This window comes from Pezoporus flaviventris, unplaced genomic scaffold, assembly GCF_033815535.1.
Source record: "Pezoporus flaviventris isolate CSIRO_AGI_PZ_B2104156 unplaced genomic scaffold, CSIRO_AGI_Pfla_v1 ptg000071l, whole genome shotgun sequence".
In the NCBI taxonomy this organism is placed as follows: domain Eukaryota; kingdom Metazoa; phylum Chordata; class Aves; order Psittaciformes; family Psittacidae; genus Pezoporus; species Pezoporus flaviventris.
This window is the reverse complement of record NW_026892619.1, coordinates 1,055,202-1,073,979: the sequence shown is the minus strand read 5'-3', so window position 1 is coordinate 1,073,979 and position 18,778 is coordinate 1,055,202. Positions and strand designations below refer to the sequence as shown.

General features: G+C 46.6%; 1 protein-coding gene across 1 annotated transcript; it reads right to left on the bottom strand.

The window, feature by feature from the left end:
- Positions 1 to 297: 297 nt before the first annotated feature.
- LOC133279065 (zinc metalloproteinase-disintegrin-like NaMP) lies at positions 298 to 18,543 on the bottom strand. Its single transcript, XM_061472420.1, has 24 exons — positions 18,424 to 18,543; positions 16,269 to 16,369; positions 15,818 to 15,894; positions 14,269 to 14,347; positions 13,220 to 13,296; positions 12,044 to 12,239; positions 11,705 to 11,767; positions 11,413 to 11,484; positions 10,739 to 10,908; positions 10,008 to 10,092; positions 8,655 to 8,785; positions 7,681 to 7,858; positions 6,865 to 6,954; positions 6,252 to 6,447; positions 5,459 to 5,561; positions 4,671 to 4,827; positions 3,946 to 4,026; positions 3,304 to 3,382; positions 3,091 to 3,181; positions 2,654 to 2,753; positions 1,960 to 2,025; positions 1,567 to 1,644; positions 548 to 616; positions 298 to 448 (listed from the first exon to the last, which is right to left on the bottom strand). Exons 1-24 carry the CDS (start codon positions 18,473 to 18,475, stop codon positions 416 to 418), a joined length of 2,424 nt encoding a protein of 807 aa, XP_061328404.1. The 5' UTR covers positions 18,476 to 18,543; the 3' UTR covers positions 298 to 415.
- Between the last annotated feature and the right edge of the window lie 235 nt (positions 18,544 to 18,778).

Below are 18,778 nucleotides of genomic sequence, written 5' to 3'. Positions count from 1 at the left end.
GGCTGCAGAGATCCAGAAATGGAGTTCACAAGCCTGGATCTCTGCTTCCCCGAGGATCTCAGGTCTGTACCCAGGAAAGCTGTGTGGCTGCAGAGCATCCCAGTGCAGCCACCTCTTGCAGCGATGGCCTAGGAGTTAGGATGTGCTGAGCAGCTTTCACAGCTTACTCCCAGTCTACCCCTCAGTGCAAGCAGCGATTCTGCTTCTGTTTGCTTTTGGACAGTAGCTTGGTGTCATCACCAAAGAGTTCCTTGCCCTTTGCACACCAGGCCTGTTCTTTCCAAGCTGTCGGTTGTTCTTGTGTTAGAGCACAGGAAGGCATTCTTGGTTGTCTTTGCAGAAGTGGAGGAATCAAGGGGCAAACAACTTGTCCCTGAGGATTTCAGGTATCTCGATCAGCCCAGCTTCAGAAGCTTCATACCCTGGGGTTCATTGGAGGTTTTAAAGCCTACATGGGAAAGGAAGGAGTTAAATCACAGCGTGCTTGGTGCTCTTTCAATGAATTACATCCCGAAAGAGCTGCTGCTCACATTTGAGCTCAGGTTACCTTTGGTGGAGGTGGAGGTGGAGGTTTGCCTTTGGGGACTGGAAGATGAGCTGGCTTTCTCTCTGGTGCCTGAACAGAAATGAAGTTTTAATGTCATTAGGCTTCCCTGCCTGAGCAGCTGCAGAACCTCCCCAGACTTCAGCTGCTCCTACTCTTCTCATGTATTTCCTACAGCATTTTCCTAGTGGAAAAGCTATGGGTGGATTAGGTTAATCCATCCACGTGCAAGATGTCACCCATAATGCACAGTGGGTATGGGGCTCCTGTTTCAGAAGACCACGGAGCTGTTCTCAGTGTTTAGAGTCATCTGCATGGGAAGTTAAAGCTGGTTACGTGGTCAAGGTGCGTGCTGGGGAGAGCATCTCCAAAGACAGGGGGATTGAAATGTCTTCAGAATGCAGCTGATATGTGATGTTTAGTCCTGATCCATCGTTCTTTAGGCAGGCAGCAGCCTGCAGTTACGTTTCTGGTCTGAAGATGGTTTCTGTACCCTTGTGTCAGATGGGCATGGGGCTTAAATAACAAGATGGTAGATATTCGAGGGAGGAGTTTTCATTTAAATAGGATGCTTTGGGTTTATTAATGGCAAATGTTTGTATTCCAAGTATTTGTGAGAATTCAATATATATATATGTACATTGATGGAGATCCCCTCACAGGTGGCACCTTTAGAGAACAACTGCAAGACAGGGGCCGTTGCAGACATCTGCAGTAGCAAAGATGCTCATCATTTGCATCGTGTTTCCACCTGAGATCCCTGTTGGTTTGGACTCCATGCACTATTGCTTGTGAGATGTTCTGGTGCTGGGTTACAGGACCCCCTGGCAGGGATTAAGAGCCTCTTGTGCAGTTTAGGATTACGTGGCACAAAAGGGGGCTCCTACCCTAAAGGCTGTGTGGTTTGGATGTCTGTGAGTTATGGGGGTTTAATGAGAGTCAGAAGCTGAAAATCCCAATTGACACCGGATGGCCCTTTGCAGCTTGGTGGAAGGTGTGTGAAGGTACAGGGTTATACTCACAAAGGTCTCTTCTGTGTGAGAAGGGGCTGGCTTGGTAGAAGGAACAGGAGGTGGGGGCCCTCTTGGCCTTATGGCAGGCTGTGAAGACAGAGAATACAGGATATATTGACCCTATATACGTACTGTGAAGGTATGCATCTGCATGTTCTCATGGGAACGTGCAGGCTTGTGTTCTGTGTGAAAAGAGCATTAATAGGGATAAAAGGATGCATTCTTTTCGGAAGCAGGGATACTTTCTGCTATCTGGCCCTGGGAAAGCACTCAGGGCCTTACTGGCAGTGCAGGGATTTCTTTAGCCTTTGGGGCTGGGGTTCTCCACCATGGCACGACCTGGTGGGTGCTGCCTTCCCCAACCACGGTGTGGAAGCAAAGGCATGGCTGGGAAGGACTTACACTGTGGAGCTGTGGTTTGTTTTCCTGCAGCGGAGGTACAGGGAGGAGAAGTTTCTTGTCGTTCATCTGAAAACAGGGAACAGTTACACCTGATGGAGCCTTTGTCTGGTTCAAGAAGACAGGCTGAGAAAGTTGGGGCTGTTCAGCCTGGAGCAGCCTTCCAGTATCTGAAGGGGGGCTATAGGGATGCTGGGGAGGGACTCTTCATTAGTGACTGTAGTGACAGGACAAGGGGTAACGGGTTCAAACTGAAACAGGGGAAGTTTAGATTGGATCTAAGGAGGAAATTCTTTCCTGTTAGGGTGGTGAGGCACTGGAATGGGTTGCCCAGGGAGGTTGTGAATGCTCCATCCCTGGCAGTGTTCAAGGCCATGTTGGACAGAGCCTTGGGTGAGATGGTTCAGTGTGAGGTGTCCGTGCCCATGGCAGGGGGTTGGAACTGGATGATCTTTAGGTCCTGTCCAACCTGAACTATTCTGTGATTCTATGATTATCTTTGCTTTACTGCACACAGATTACTCTGGGACCTAGGGCCATGTGCTTTCCCCATGCTGGGATTCACAGCACTGCCCTCTCAGCCTCAGACAAGGGGTTTGAAACCCTGTTTGAAGTGTAGCACGCTTTGATTGATGATTTCTGATGTTCCAACCCCTCCATTACAATCCATAGGGACCAGAGCTGACCCAGCCCTTACCTTCTGGGCAGGTACTGGCAGGACAGGGTGTTCTCTGTGTCTTTGTTCTTGATCCACAAAGACTTGGTTCGTGGCTCCAGGTCCCCTTCTGGTCTGGCAGCTAGACAAAGATTCCATATAACTGTGAATCTTCACCGGACTGAAGCGAAAAGAACTTGAATGCCTGCCTTATTCCCAATGGTGTGTTATGGAGCCACGTCCTTTCTTCCCCTTACTTTGATTATTTAGGATTAATCTTGAGAGCTACAGTTTCAAGGCTTCAGTTCTCTCCCAGCTATGGGATTTCTGTCATGGACCAACTTCCTTGGCTTTCCAGTGCCCAATTCCCTCTACCCCCTTTGGAAAGCTTTGCTTAAAACCTGTCCAGGAGTTGCTTGGCTTTTTAGGTTTTGGCTGTGTGTGGGGGGGGTTTGACTCAATAGGGGTTAGCTTTTTACCTCTTCTTGAGCACTCGGGAGCGGATAAGGACCACTGCCACTGCTGCCGTGACAGCGAGGACAGCCAGCACGCCAGCGACTATAGCAAAGCCTGCCAGGGAGAGAAAACACAGGTTGCTGTTCCTTAAAGGATCCGCTATTGCTAAGAGTTTTCCCATCGCATTGGGTGGCAGAGTGATGTTCGTCACCAGGTCTGGGTCCCACTTCACTTACTGGTAACAGCTGAGGAGCTGCCGCAGGTTGGTGGTGCCCATCCCTCCTCGCACTGGCATTGCAGCTCGTGGTCACACACCTGGGGGAGCACAGATCACTTCAGGATGGGAGTATGAGTGAAGCTCTCAGTGGCTCCTGGTAGGGTTGTTGAAGCTAAGTCTGGCAACTCTCTCATTTTACTTGCACTAAGATTTAGCATAGAGAATAGTGGGTTTGTGCAGTAAAGGGCCGGCCTGGCTGGCTGCTACCTTGTGCCTTTTGCAGGTGTTTCTGCAGTAAAAGCTGCAGTGCAAGGCACAAAGCAGCAGTTGCACCTGTAGGTCTCTATATGTTCAAATGGGATGAGCACAGTTTTCTTCCTAAACCAGAAGATGACCTGCAAGAGAATAGCTGTGATTCTGTGGCTCAGAGGCAGGGCCAGGCACAGAATCTGTGTCCATCTCTTGTTATCAACTTAGCAAAAGCATTGATGCTCTATCGGATTAGATTTGCTTTCATAAGGATACAGAAAGCTTCTGACTCCACAACCTTTGCAAATCCCTATCCCAGTGATCTAAATACAGTCATCAGTAAGTTCTGTAGCTGATATGCTTGATTTTCTTGGGTATTCTAAGTTAATAGCAACAAACACTGGTATCTTACAGCATGTCCGGTACACTTGGCAGAGCAGTTGGTTGATCTAAAGACATCTTCAATATAGACACATTCTCCATTGCTGCACACCTGAAATGCACAGAGCAAATGGTAATGAAGTGATTTATGGCTTTCAGAACAGGCAGGGCTTGCACTTCATTGCGTAGAGTGATGGGGAGTAAAAGGAAGCATAGAAGCAGGTCTGCAAGTCACTAAAACCTACATTAGGAGTTTGAGATGTGAATGTGATTTTTCACTTGACCTTTGGGTCTTTTATAGCAAAGGGGAGTGACAAAGATGTCCAGATATCGCTGCTTTCCACTCCTCTTCCGTCCTTCACCCTGCCCTCCCCTCCCAGTAGAAATATATAGCAAAGGAAATGGGAATAGCCCTCGGTGATGCCTAGGACATCTATTATGGAAAGAATGAAAAGTATAATACAAGTATGATCTTTTAACCTTCGTAAAAGGGTTTGTTCCTGTTGCCATGTGTGTTTCTGTCAGTAATAAAGTAAGACGGCAGTCAAGCGTAAGGCAATGGGGAAGAGGCTGTTTGCTTTGCTGCTGGTTTCTGAGAGATGTAAGGCAGAAGATCTGGCAAATCGGATCAGCAGAAGTTTAGTGTCCACTTCAGTCTTCCCAGGTTAAAATCTCCCTTGTCTGGTAAGAGGGCTGAGGATGTAAGCAGCATTGAAAGAGGGGACACAGTGAGGAGAAAAGCTGGTTTCTACTGACCATCCCGTTCCCGCACTTGGTTCCATTGAGAACCATCCCTGGGTCTGCTCCTCCATTTCGAGGGAAACTTGCTTTGCAGGACTCAAAAGTCACCAGGCTCCCATCCTGGGGCATCTCGTTCCCCCCAGTGCAGAACAGCTTCCCACACATGATGTCTCTGGAAGGAGATCAAGAGCCGCTATGGAACAGCGGCACGGCACCGCAGGACTATTGGAGCTGGTCTCTCCCCCAGCCGGAATTTGTTGTGTGCTGGCACTCCCGAGAAAGGGATTTTGGTTTCGGGTGTTCCCAGGTTGGTTTGTGAGCAGAAGGTGGCAGGTTCCTGCTTCCTCTGGAGCTTATGAGGGAGCCCAAATGGGTTGCAGAAATGAGTATTTAACGGTCCTCAACTTCAGAGGTTCACCTGAGGTCCAGGTTCCCTGTCCAGAAATCCCTTCCCTGTACTTAACTGCACATGCATGCACACGCACGCAGGCTTGCACATCTGTATGTACTCATACATGTAGGATACATCCCTATAGGATACACATACATGTAGGATACATCCCTATAGGATACACATACATATGAGATATATTGCTATAGGATACACATACATAAGAGCTCTAGCTCTTTCTCAGGCTGATCTCATGATTTGGAAACCAATTTTCATAGGACTGGCTTTACCACGTCATTCAGACTGACCCAGAGGGGACACATGGGCGCTGCCTAAAGCTGCTTCCATCTCTTAACCGCAATGGGAACGGTCTCCTCCCGGATCCCAGCAGATTCCATAACACAGTGCTTACCTTTTTTCACACGGGACGTGACTGCCTTTTTCTTTCCTGCAGTATCCATAATATACCCCTTTCTCGTTCATCCGGTAACAGGAGGCTGCGCCTTCCGTGGCCTCTGTGATAGAGGAGAGTTCAGTGGGGTTAGTTTGGGTTCTCTGCCTGTGAGACCTCACAGCAGTCAGCTTCCTTTACCTGGGTAGGAAATAGCCTTTCCCAGTGACGGTACCCATGGGCCTAATGACCCTCTGGCCCTTCATGCATTAATTCTGCAGTGTTGCTGTATGCACCAAGCAGAACCTGTCCTGTGTGTTCTCCCTATGGACCAACAGACCTCTCCTACGAGAGGGGACGTAGTGAGGACTGGAGACGGTTTAGGACTGGGAAGGGGATAAGCCACCACACGCCTTCAGAAGCATCAAGGCATGCCGAATTTGGACTTTAAAATACAGGCGTTTCCTCTTCCTAACAAGCAAGAGCCAGCTCCACTCCGAAGTTCCCTTAAAAGCATTGTGTGAAAGAGGAATACACTTCCCACTTCCCATTTCTCTAGAAGCAGTTGGCATTGTACGCTCTGCACTCCTCAGTGGTTATAACCACTTAGGATTGCATATAAAAATAACAACTGAGTAGATGCTACAACCTAGAAATCATACACACAATATAAAGCATAAGTAACGTATATGCTCTATATAAAGCATAAAGATGCTTTGCAAAAGGCCTTTGGTTTGCCTGCAGACAAAGCCTTTCCCTTTATCCCTCCTTTGACCGATGCAGACGGATTTTCCCAGTCCCGGGTTGTACTCACGTGCTCCAAAAGCAGCTTTGCACTGGTTCTCCCGGGTGGGACAGTGTCCCATGTAGCAGTAGCCCTCGCCGTAGTTGCACGGATGCCCGTTCACGCGGAATCGATCCGCTGGGCAGTGCTCAGAGAAGCCAGTGCACATCTCCGCCAGGTCACAGTCGTGCTTAACTGCTCTGCACACAGCTCCTGACTGCTTGTACTGCAAGGAGGGGGAAGCAGTGCCGCACTTGAACACATGCTCCTGTGTGCTGTTTAAAGAGCCCACTGAACCAGAGGTTAAATTAGGGGAGACAAAGCTCAGCCTCGCTGCGCAAGGTGCACGAGGAGCCGGGTCTCATTTAAAGACGAGGTTTTTGCCTGGTTGTGCCCCGGCTTTTCTTTCCAGGAGTAATTGGGTAATGAAACCGCTCCTTTCTCCAGGATGCTGGGAGATGGGGTGAGTTGGTAGTTGTGGAGTGGTTTGGGATGGACAAAGTGCTCTTTGATTACAGGGCTGGGTCAGTAATCACAATTAAAGGGGCTTGGCTCTTTTAAGAGGTGCATTACTGCTTTCCCAGGGGGGAAAAGCGCTGTACCCTTGAAACTGGGGGAAGGTGGAGCTGGGGAGGAGCCTTACCTGGCAGTTTTCACAGCACTCTCCATGTGCACACGTGGAACCTGCAGTCAGTTTGCATGACTCGGGCTCGCAGCACTCATTGGTGCACTCCTGCGGCAGAATCAGCAGTCAGAGCACTGTGCTTCAGGGTTGGGTTCTCTCTGCACTGCATTCCCAATGGCCCACCCTGTGCTTGGTTACTGAGGGAGGGAGGGATGCATTGGGCTTGCCCTTGGCTTTCCTGGGAACCATGTTCACTGGAAGCCAAGCCAGTCGCTGTGGGCGAGCACATAAAGGATACCAAGTGCGCTGGGTTGTGCAAGTGCGGATGGAAGCTGTGCAGGGAACTTGCTTATTTCCACCCAGACAGTTTCGTATGTGTGGCTTTTCCTCACTCTCAGTTCCTCTCTTATAGAATCATGTAGGTTGGAAAAGACCTTTAAGATCCTCGAGTCCAACCGTTAACCCAGCACTGCCAGGCACCACATCCCCAGGTCTTAGGGATGGTGGCTCCATCACTGCCCTGGGCAGCCTGTTCCAATGCCTGACAGCCCTTTGGGTGAAGAAGCTTTCTCTAATATCCATGCTAAACTTCCCGTGGTGCAACTTGAGGCCGTTTACCCAATGCAGCACCACAAACCATGCTCTCACCTTCCCACTGTTTGGTACACACTGTATAGGGTGGCTGCATTGCAGATCAGCAATTTGATGCTCCACAACATTTCAGCCAGCTTTGAACTGGCTGCCTGAGAAAGTACCAGAAACCAGCTCCTAAACAGCCTGAATAAAGCTCTTTGCCCCTTCCAAGTATTGTTTTGTTCCCGTTTATGCAGATACCTCAGGAGTGCCACAGTCGCATTCCTCTCCCTTCTCCACAAAGCCATTCCCACAGGATGGAGGTGCTATGATGCTGTTTTTATCCGGGATGTCAGTTAAGCATTTGGGCATGTCACTCAGCATGTATTTCTCAAAACTTTGGAGGCTGCAAGAGCTGAATTTCTTGGGGATGATGGAACTGTATTGAGAAGGCAGAAGGGTTTATGTTAGGGTGGCTGTAGGCAAGGAGAAGCAATACTCTTTACAAGAGAAATTCAACAAGTGACCATCCCCTTTGAGTGCAACCATTTATATATATATATTGATAAGTACAATGGCTACCTTCTATGGGGAAAGAAAAGTGGGAACAAGCAGATCAGAAGTAGTTAATGTACTACATGTAAAGACTGCATGTTATAAGTGTAAAGATTTAAGCCTGGTCTATACAGACTGTGCGTGGATGCTTCGTGCATTAGGAGTTTTCCATTCGGACACCCAGCAGCGGCTCAGGATGTTCAACCAGAGGTGAAAATTGAGCTGAATTCCTCTCTAATGGGTGTTTATTGCAGGTACAAACACCTGATGTGGTTTTCCTAAGAGTCATCAGGGTCGAGAATGTAAAACATACTGTAGGTTAATCCTGGGGAAGCTGTGTCCCGAGATCCCACTGTTGGTATGTGCTGCCCTCATTGTAAGGGAGGAAGGGTGTATGGTTTGAGGTGAAGGCCTCCACCTCATGTGCAAAGCTAATGTCACCCAAAAGTGACTGAAGTTGGGTTTGGGTTGGGTTTGGGGTTTTTTGGAGGGCCTGTAATCTGCCTGCAATATCTTACAAGGGCCTGGAATGTCTTCATTTTTCTCTCCGTATAATTTGAATGGAATCATCCATTAACAATCAATAATTACCAGTCCATTTGGAACCTGGCAGCTTGTCCAGAGCCCGCCATGGACCACCCCATGTGTTGGCCCCTTCACCTTTCCATCCTGCCTCCTACCTGACAGTGTCTGTCATGATGCAAACTTCGGCGCTGCACGTGCAGGCTTTGGTGTCGTGGCTCATGCCGAGGTTGTGGCCCATCTCGTGGGCCATGGTAGCTGCAACTGCGATTTCATTTCTGTTGTGGTCCTGGAGAGACAAGAGCAAAGCATTGTTTCTGTGGGCGTTGTAGAGCAAGTAGGAGCATCTGAGCAGCCGTGTGGCTAAGAAAGAGGGCAATTCGAGTGCGGCTATACTTGCTGCTACGTAAGGATTGATGTGTTCAACCCATGAATGCCTCTACTCCACCCTTTATGCTCTACTATGTTGTAATAGCACTGAGATGATACCACTAACGAGCATGAGTAAATTGGTGTAATTAGTGTTTAAATTAACAGGAGGAAGTTAAGCTGCCAAGTAACAGTGTTAAGGGGAGGTGAACATCTGAAACCCTTCATCTTTCTGGATAGATGCCCCTGTGCTTACGGTAATTACGTGGGTGCGATATAATTATTACTCATTACACCAAGGTAACTATGGTGTACAGTGCTGTGCATGTAAGGTAAGGAAAGGCAGATGCCATGCTCCATCTTTGCTCTTAGCTTGGCATTTTGTGCCACTTGGAGGGAGGAAAGGAAAAGTCCTCCTCTTTTGAGTGAAATCCAGGCGTATAAACCCAGGTGACGGTGGAAATGCATAAAGCACACGACATTATCCTGGCCATACCTTTCCAGCGTAGCACTGCAAATCATTCTGCTCTCAGATGCATCCCTGCACCCTGAGAAGTGTTCTGGTTTTATGTTCATCCTATGGTTTCCTAATGGTGAGGGAAAGCTGGGATTTCTTGTGGGCAGTTCCTCTTAGCACCAGGCCCAGCCTCTGAAGCTGGGTACAGCAGTTGAGCTCCCAGTGCTGTTGGTAAAGTCTGGGATCCGTGTTCCTGTTTAGGCTGAAGTTCACATGCAGCAGTTCCGTCAGCTGAAATTCAGTGGCTAAACTGATGGTATTAAATACGACAGAACTGATTTCCCGTTTGAAACGGGGAACCTTAAGGTAGAGGCACAAATCCGCTTATTTCTGTCTTCTAACTCTAATGGAGCCGGGTACTCCAAATATAAGTGTGTACGATAGATGTTGGCATTTAGATAACACACCCACACTGTGCTTTGTGTGTGCTTCCTTTATCCTCTTTTGGATAAACGATTTCCTCCAAAATCCACCTAATTTCAGCTCAAATCTGACTGTGAATTTCTACAGTCTACTTAAACAATGGCACAGGCTGGAGGTGCTGCGCACCCCGCTGCCTGTGAGCATTCTTTGCTGGTTGAGCAGGAAAACCTTTAAGGATAATATAAACAAAAAGAAATCAGACCTGAATAATACCTGCAGAATATGTATCACTGCAGATGGATTTGAGAAAGGCTAATCCAATCGTTGTCCCCTCAAAGTCATAGCCTCTGTAAGGAAGAAGAAAGAGTGAAATGCAACGCTGTGAGCAGGGAGCAGCTCTGAAGTCAAGCTGGCTTCACTACAACCAGGCTGAAGGCTTTAAGCATATTCTCATTTCCAGCTCTGGTTTGCGTCCTGATTTAACACAATAGTTGAGGATGTGTTTAAAATCACTGCAAATCGAACAGAATGGAATACTCCTTTCATTTTAGTTCTTGAAGTATGCCACAGTTATCGGACTTAAGGCATCTCTTTGAGTGTAAAGAGCTTGATGAAGTGCTCTAGATGCAGCAAAGTGCTTGGATGAAGCAGGGCCACTGAACGTGAGCCAGGAGAGCCAAGTGAGTGCTGGTTTAGTTTGGCCATGTGCGTTTCCCCACTGCTAAACTCCATGTCATAGCTCTGGAGGTGTTAGACCACGCTGCAGTCTTCAGGGCACTTGGCTGTGCCAGAGCAGGGAGAAGGAGAGACTGAGGTGGAGCACAAGGGATTCACATAGAAAAGGGGGATTCTGTGTCCTAGCTGGTGGTTGTGCTCCGGGAGGTAAATAAAGGTAAGGAAAGGGAGCGTGCATTTCTTTCTTTTGCCTTGGGATTAGTACAGGCTGGTACTCTGTGGTTTGGGAATGCGAATGGGAAGCGGACCGAAACGCACGTGATCAGCTGAGCGTTGTCGTTCCTTTTCCTCTTCAGCAAGTCTGAGAGCCTCCACTTGGAGAAACTGTCCAGGGTGAACCCTGCAGCGTGGCTCAGGAGGCATTTGTCAGCGTCTGTCCAGATTTCCAGGCCAATTAAAGCCACGTAGATGTTAATGGCCTTATAAACCTGCCGCCGAGGAACAGCGAAGGATGAAGGATGTTACAAAGACCTCTGAAACAAACTGACCCTGGTACTTGGTTCCATTTCTCACTTGAAACAGAGTCCACTCCAGGCCCGGTTTCAGCTTTTCCATGCTTTAAAGTTGCAAAAAAACCCTCAAGAAACAGAACATGAAAACTTATTCCCTCCCCCCACCCCTTTAAAGCAACTACAAAAGTGGCTTTAAAATACTTGGGAATTCCAGCAATATTTTGGAAGAAATCAGAAATCACTTAATTCTTGATGGATTTCAATCCTTCTACACAAGGGTAAAGAAAATATGGTATAAATCTCTATCAAAATCTCGTATGTGAAGGCAAAGGGCAGGATGATGTGAACGTGTGTTAAATTTGTTTCAGAAACGATAATTTTCAGTTCAGTTTTCTTTCTTGTCTGTAATAATGGAAATTCAGGAGGCAAAAGCAAAGGAGCTCTTCAGTGACTTGGGTTTTAGTCTCATCTTGCTCTTACCGTGTTGATGTAATTGACCATTCCAAAGATCCTTTGCCTTATAGTTTTCACGTTTTTCTCATACTTCTCATACTGAAAAGAAATGGGAGTGTGTTAGGGAAAGGAGAGGTAAAAAATGATGACTCAGAATAGCCCACTGAAGGTTGCCTTGCAAACCCCCCCATGCCTGCTCTACTTGCTGCCATCTTTCCAGTGCAGGCTTCTATCAGGCAACGTGTTTTGAGATCAGGCCCTTTTTGAATGTGTGCCTATGAGTAGGATGCAGAAGAGGACAACTTGTTTCAGTACTCACCAAACTGTTGTCTGCAACTATGTAGACTTCCAGATACTTTTTTGCTTTCAGGTATGCTTTCATCTAGGGAAAAGAGACGTTTCGATGGCTTCTGAGACCTGTTGCAGTCTCAACCTTTGCCATTTCAAACCTTGAATCTTAGAACGGTCTGGGTTGGAAGGGACCTTACACATCACCTCGTTATGAGGGTATTTCTTTAGCCAGGCCATTTAGAATGGGACTGCTTTGTTTGGAAATGATGAAAGGTAGGCTGGGTATTAAAATGGTTAAGATTAGGGAAGATAGGCTAAAAAGATAGGCCTGTACCTATGGGACTGTTGCTCGACTCTAAGGACTTACTTCTGGGCTGTTGCTGGATTTGAAGATGTCACCAGTGGGGTCATTTGAGTCTTCTTCCCAGGTATTATTGACCAGACCACAGGTTTTGATGGACTCCTGTTTGAGTTTCTCATACTTGTAGACTGCGTGTTCATCACTGTCTGAGGCTCCCAGGGGTTCAATGAGGTACTTCTGACCGCGGGTCTCAAAATAGCCACTAAGAAAAGGAGTTAAAGCATCACCTTTTGAATCCATAGGGCTGAATCAAGACAGCAACGTTATCCCTAGCAGCATTTAGCACAGGCATAGGCACCACTGCCCACACTGCAATGGTTTGGCAGCGTGCAGACAGAGCATACAGCAGTTTAAAAGCAGAAATCAAAGCTGCTGAGTCAATTGGAAGATTTGGCTGCTCAGTGAATCTCTGAGACCATCAGTCAAAAATAAACCGGTTTAGCAATTAATTCCATTATGTCTGGGGCTTTTGTGCTTAGCAGACGTGACTGACAAGTGAATTTCACTTGAGTGGGGCATTCAAAGGTGAATTTCAATCTCAAACCAAAAGGAAAAGCTGCAGTATTGAAAGGTATTAAGAGTTCTGAATCATTTTGAGGAACAGATGTCAAAATGAGTGCTCTGTGTTCACACGTAAATGCCACAAGATAGGCAAGAATTGGTCAGAGACAGTCTGGGGTTTGGCCACGTGCCACTAACCACGGGGGAAACGTTCTGCTGCAGCTTCTCAGACTCGAGAGCCTTCCTCTTCCCTTTTTGTATTGCACGGCTGCGTCTTCGGGGATTAGAAAGGAGTGGATTCTTCTAACTGAGCTTTTCATACAAAAGCCTGAGCTTCCTCACCCTGTAACTGCTGTGGCACTGAAAATGATGTAGCCTTCTCTTGAGGTGTCAGTGGAGCATCTACAGCTCAGAAGCATCAACCCAAGTGTTAAGCGTGAGCATCACCGAGTGCTGTGCATCCTGATCTAATGTGGAATTTGTTATCTAAATGTATTGTTATAGATGTTTCTTCAGCTTCAAATTTAGAAACTCTGGAAGTTGAGAAAGGCAAATTTTTCTCCCTTTTCTCCTTATAAGCACCCCTTTCTTCCAGACATCCTCATCCTTTTTATATTGGAAAATTTATCTTCCTAGAGAATGCACATTCTGCCATTATTGGGAATTAAACCTCCATCTTACCTTAGGCCCTTGCAAGCACTGATGCTCGCTATGGACTCAGCATCATTCTGAATGTAACCTTCATAATAACAGTGATCCTGTTTAGAAGGAAAAGATAGATTGAAGTGATTTTTTTGGGCCAGTTCATTGCAGTCAGTGAGACACAGCCCACTTTGACAGATGCCAAACCACACTAGCTACAAGCTACAACAACTATGAATTGAGGTCCATGCAGAATAGGTGCTGTTTGCTTTTCACAGGATCCATTCAGGGGGTGAAAGTAATTGGAGCGATCAGATATGGCATCTTTTTCCCACCAAACCCCCCCGACCACCGTTCTTTATGCACATTTATTTCACTCAGGATCCTCCTGTTCCTGCTGATCACTCCGTGACAAAGAATACTGGGCTTTGTATTCCAAATCATGTGTTAAAACACGTTGGACATCATCGGACAAAGAGCTTCGGGTGAGAGCTTTGTTGAAGATCAGCCCCACGAGTGCACGGTAGGTTAAGACAGAACGAGTACAGTGGCTTCCTTTGTGTCTGCATCTGAATGCCTCATTTGTCATGGCTCAGAGAAAGCACCTGGGGTGACCTGCAGCGCGTTTGTGGGGAGCGTGGGTGCCAACAGGAACCATGAGGAGATGTCTTAATCGGGATCGATGGTCTCACTGAGGTTAGGGGGGGAAAGCAAGTCACGGAGCTGTGCAGAGTAAGCAGTCAGGAGGTGGGAAGCAGTGGAATGACCTTGGCTCCACTCCCTTTTCGGACAAAAGAGAGAGATTTGGCTCAACAAACGTGTTCATCGGCCGTTAAGTAAACGGTGGTTGACTTTCGAAAGTCAGACTGCGTGTCTGGTTGGCAACAGGTATAAGTCAGCGTAGCTCTGCTGGTCACACGTTGCCTCTCCCCTGTCCCTTCAGAGGCAGCCTGAATTGCAGTGCTTAAACCTTGCTTTAAAATCTTGTCTCATATCTGCTGTTACTGACCCGTTATTGTGGACCCATGGATCTCACCTTGACCTCCTCAAGACTTGCAAGTATGAGGGAAGGAAACCTTTATTATTACCTTCATCTGAGGGCTTGTGGTTATTTGTCGACCGTCATCAGAATAAACTGTTTCAGTATAGTCTCTAGCCAGTAGGTGCCTGCAAAGAGTCAAGTGCCATTATTACCCAAGAGGAATTGGAGTCGTCTAGAAATGAGGCAATTACATAGCACACAAAGTATGGAGGGAATGCAAATGATTACTCAGAGTATTATTAATAGTATTAGATTGAAAACTAGGGAAGCAAAGCTGCTGGGTGGGGAATTCTGCTGGCTCCTGATCCCTACTCAAACAAACAAAGGGACTGCTCTAAAATAAGAAGGTAATTAAAGCCTACTTACTCCATTGCTATAAACTTATCTCCTTGTAGATCTGAAAGTAAATGTATAATTACATAGGCAGTATTGATCCTTTTTTGGCCTTGGATTTGTGTAGGCTTTTCCAGCACTCCACGTGTGAAGTGGTGCTGCTCAGTTCACCCCTACTGATTCCAGATAGCAGAGGTCCAAGTGAAGGATGCTCTGTCTGAAGAAAGCTCTGTTTGTACCCATACGTGCTGCTGAACCATCAAATTGAAACGTGACTGCAGAATAAATGACTCTATTTCTACTGGGAGAGGTGCTTTGGGGTTCTTGTTAGCAGACCCCTTTGTGATTTGCCATGGCTTTCAGGCTCTTGTGCAGGACAGCACTAAGCAGATGCTTAACTTTAAGCCAGGTCTGTAGTCCTACTAAACCTACCAGCTAAGCAAGTCTCCATTCACTTTGGTTTGGGCACCTACCACACATTGCCCCCGTCCTGTTTCCTTTTAGAGTGGGATTTAGCACAATATAATTCCCCTCCCTCCCCACCCCAAATATTTAGATTAGATTAAACCAGGGCTAAACAGTTAATTATAGTCTCTATTTAACACGAACTGATTATAGTACTATTGTATTTACACAGCCATTTGAAAAGCAGGTTTGTTTGATCCCATGTTAAGTATTACGGTGGAGCCAGCAAGCAGAAAATCATGGCTGTGCATTCTATCAATGCCAGTGTACATCTGGCTACTCGAAGTCCAGCAGCAGCATCATTAGTGTTAATGTAGGCAGTGCTGGAAGCTGAGCTATTAAGGATTTTAATTTATTATTACTATTTCCCATTTTTGATGAGCATACAGAGCCAGCGCAGCCCCATGGCATGGATATCTTGTGCTTCTCTGGAGCTTCTCCCAGCAGAGAGCAAATAAATATAACCCATAGACGAGGAAAACATGTGAAATAGTATTGGAGCATTAAACATTCAGTGGATTTAGCCACTTAGGAAATAAATGAGAGAGCACAGTTAGCAATACAGACAGGTCATTCCATCATGGTTAACATCACGTGCGTGTGTAGTTGTTCACGTTATCAAAGCAGTGACATGATGCTTTCTCCCCCTGCTTCTTACTTTGGGGTTGAAAAGGTGCCTTGACCAAAATAGCTCTGCCTTACAGGAGCCAAAGTGCTGTTTCTTTATGTCCCCAGTGCCCTACAGAGCCATTGACAGTGAGGAATAATGCTCGGGGAAAACACTGAACTGAACCTACTTGTTCTTTTGTAGATGCAGTATGACTTCCTCTCCATTGGCTTTGATTCCATACTCCACTGTGTCATCGTATTTGGTCTGTAAACAGATTGAAGGGTTAGAATATGGGCTGCTATGAGTTCTGGCTGTTACCGAGTCGCCAACTGCCTCCTTTCCCTCCTCTTCCCACCAAAAATAAGTGTTCTGGCAGTTCCAGAACAAGCAGGAGGTCACTGGGCTTCGTGTTCTTTAATTAGAGGAACAAACTCAGCTTTGCAAATGCATTTCTACGTCATGAACACAGACCCAGCTTTACCCAACATGAGATCACTCTTCCAGCTCTCCCCTTTCGTTTCCTTTTGCAAGACCAAGTGTCCGGCTCCAAATCCTCTTACCCTTGAAAACCAAGGGCACTGTGACTGCAGAAAACCTTCCCCATCTCCCAGCAAGAAAAATGATGTCTCTTTTAATACCTCTTTGTTCCTCTCTACGTCTCTTCTGTGCACTGTATGCAGTTTCCGTGGATAAACTATTTCATATTGCTCAACTTCAGGTAGCTTCTTGCTCGTGCTCCCTAGGGAGAAAGAAATGCATATTTAGGCAAGCACAGGATTAACTTCTTAAACACTGTGTCCCATGTCTGCCAGCACTGATCCTTTTGGGCTCTATGGTCATTCATCTGTTGCACCACTTGTTTCTCATGTGTCCTCTGCACGTGCTCGTCTGCTCTGCTGAGCAGTCACCATGTAATGACATGGCCTTAAGGAGGGTTGTTGCAGTGTGGGTTTCAGATGTTGACATACCCGCCTGTTTCCATGCTTCAAAGCACTTTATGCAATGCACTTGGGTTTCTTTCCCCAGCATCAGTAATAGCTGGTGTACAGCAGTCGGGAAAACAGGGATGTGTTAGTCTCTGACAAGGCAGCAGCAGTTTTATCTGCCTCCTAAGCACTTTAATGTCCTACAAAAGGGCATTTCATCTGAGCTAGCAAATTCTTGAGCACTTGGCACTAAGCACAAGAGCCCGTAGTTATAAAAACCCCAAAGAAAGCACTAGGGACAAAGGGAGAGTGCACCTCCCGTTTTAATTGTCTGCCTCAAGGTCAGGTTTTCACAGGGCTGGGGCATCCAATTGCTGTGATTTCCTGTATCTGGAACAATAGGGCACATCCTCATGCAAATTGTGCCACGGAAATGAACAGATTAATTCTTCAAACTGGTTTATTTGCTAAGCCCTTTCCAAAAGTAATTGCAGAATTAAGTTGGTTGCATGCTGACAGAGCTGAGTGCTGGAGTATGATAGTTGGCATGATAGTATAATGGGAGTAAGTCCCAAGAAGTTGTCTTGTATCAGCTGAGCACAGTGCACAGTGACTATACATGTACAGTGCTCAGTGCACAGTGACTATACATGTACAGTACTCAGTGCTTAGTGATGACTATACATGTACAGTGCTCAGTGCACAGTGACTATACATGTACAGTACTCAGTGCACAGTGACTATACATGTACAGTACACAGTGCTTAGTGATGACTATACATGTACAGTGCTCAGTACACTGCTGTTACCAGTGTTAGCAAGCCCCAAGTGCAAGTTTGTTACTGTGATTTACAGTGGTATATTTTATAATTTAAGCATTTATTTTTACATATAAAAGCCTCTTTTGCTTTGCAGACTTAGCCTTTCCATGAGCTTAAAGCACATCCTTATGTAGCGATCCCAACGCTTTATTGTCTTTGTCCAGCTTCAGGCATTGTCTTGAGTCAGTGGCTTTAAAGAGGAGAGAAATCCCTTGGGCTTTGTACAACAGGTGGGAAAATGCTCACAAGGAACAAATCAGTTTGGCCTTTTCCAAGAGCCTCAACCGGGAAGAAAAATCAGTGAGGATTTCCCTGATAATGAAGGTTTGGGTTTGTCAAGAAACAAGCTCTGTAACACCCCAAGCTTTCCTCCTGTGCCCATCTTCAGATGTTCTGTGCATCTCATGAGATCCTAAAGGTACAGGAATGCCAGGGCTCCCTATAGCTATGGAACCCATGCGTGCCAAGCTCTGCAAAGCTCTGTTCCCTGTTGACATGAGCTGGAAGGAACAATGCACGTGGAAACAACAGCGCGGGCTGTTAAGGGTAAGGCAGGTGAATACACACAACCTGAAGTACCACAGAGCTGATAAGGGTACTAAGTGTTTGGATTCAGGGAATGTCATTAACCAAATTCAGACAGAAGTCTTTTGCCTCTGTAATGTATATACAATGCAAATGTCTATACAAATACTAAGTGCTGCCAGTGTAGTAAGTTGTTCCAATCGGATAAATCGTCCAGTCGCTCACAGAGGAGGTTATTTCCTAACTGGCTCACAAAACTAACCGGTTCTGGGTCTTTAGGCAACCCGTGGCCAGTTTTTCCCCTAGTAAATACTTCCCTAACTAAAGAATTCTAGGTAATTGCTTTGAATAGAAAGAGAGAAAAAAGCAACCATCCCGACCTGCAGCAGGACCGCTCTTCCCATGGCTTTAATCCACTGTTGTTCTGCGTTATCTATGTGTTAATCATTATGAATTCATAAAAGCTGTGCAAACATCCATAGCAACCACCGGTAAAGGGTTTCAAAGCATCAAATCCATACCTTGTTGGAGCAAAGGTAGCAAAAGAGCAGCAAGAAATGGTGTGAGAGTCATCTCGGGTGTGCTTGGCCAGCGATGGTCGCGGTGGAGGGCAGCGCCGGGTCCCCAGGCTGTGAGCAGTCCTCCCTTGTGCCCTGAATGAGAGCAGAGGGAGCGAGTTGTTCAGCTTGATTCTTGTTCCTATATGAGGAAGTGTTTACTGAAGGTGTTGCACAACTTTCAAGTCACAGACTGTTACAGCAAGCGGAAGTTCCTGCTGGTTAGTGCATGTCACACGAGTGGTGATGGATTGATTACTCCTTTCAAATAGGTTCCCTGAAAGTCTCCAGCGCAATAAATAAAGAGGGAGTTGGAGGG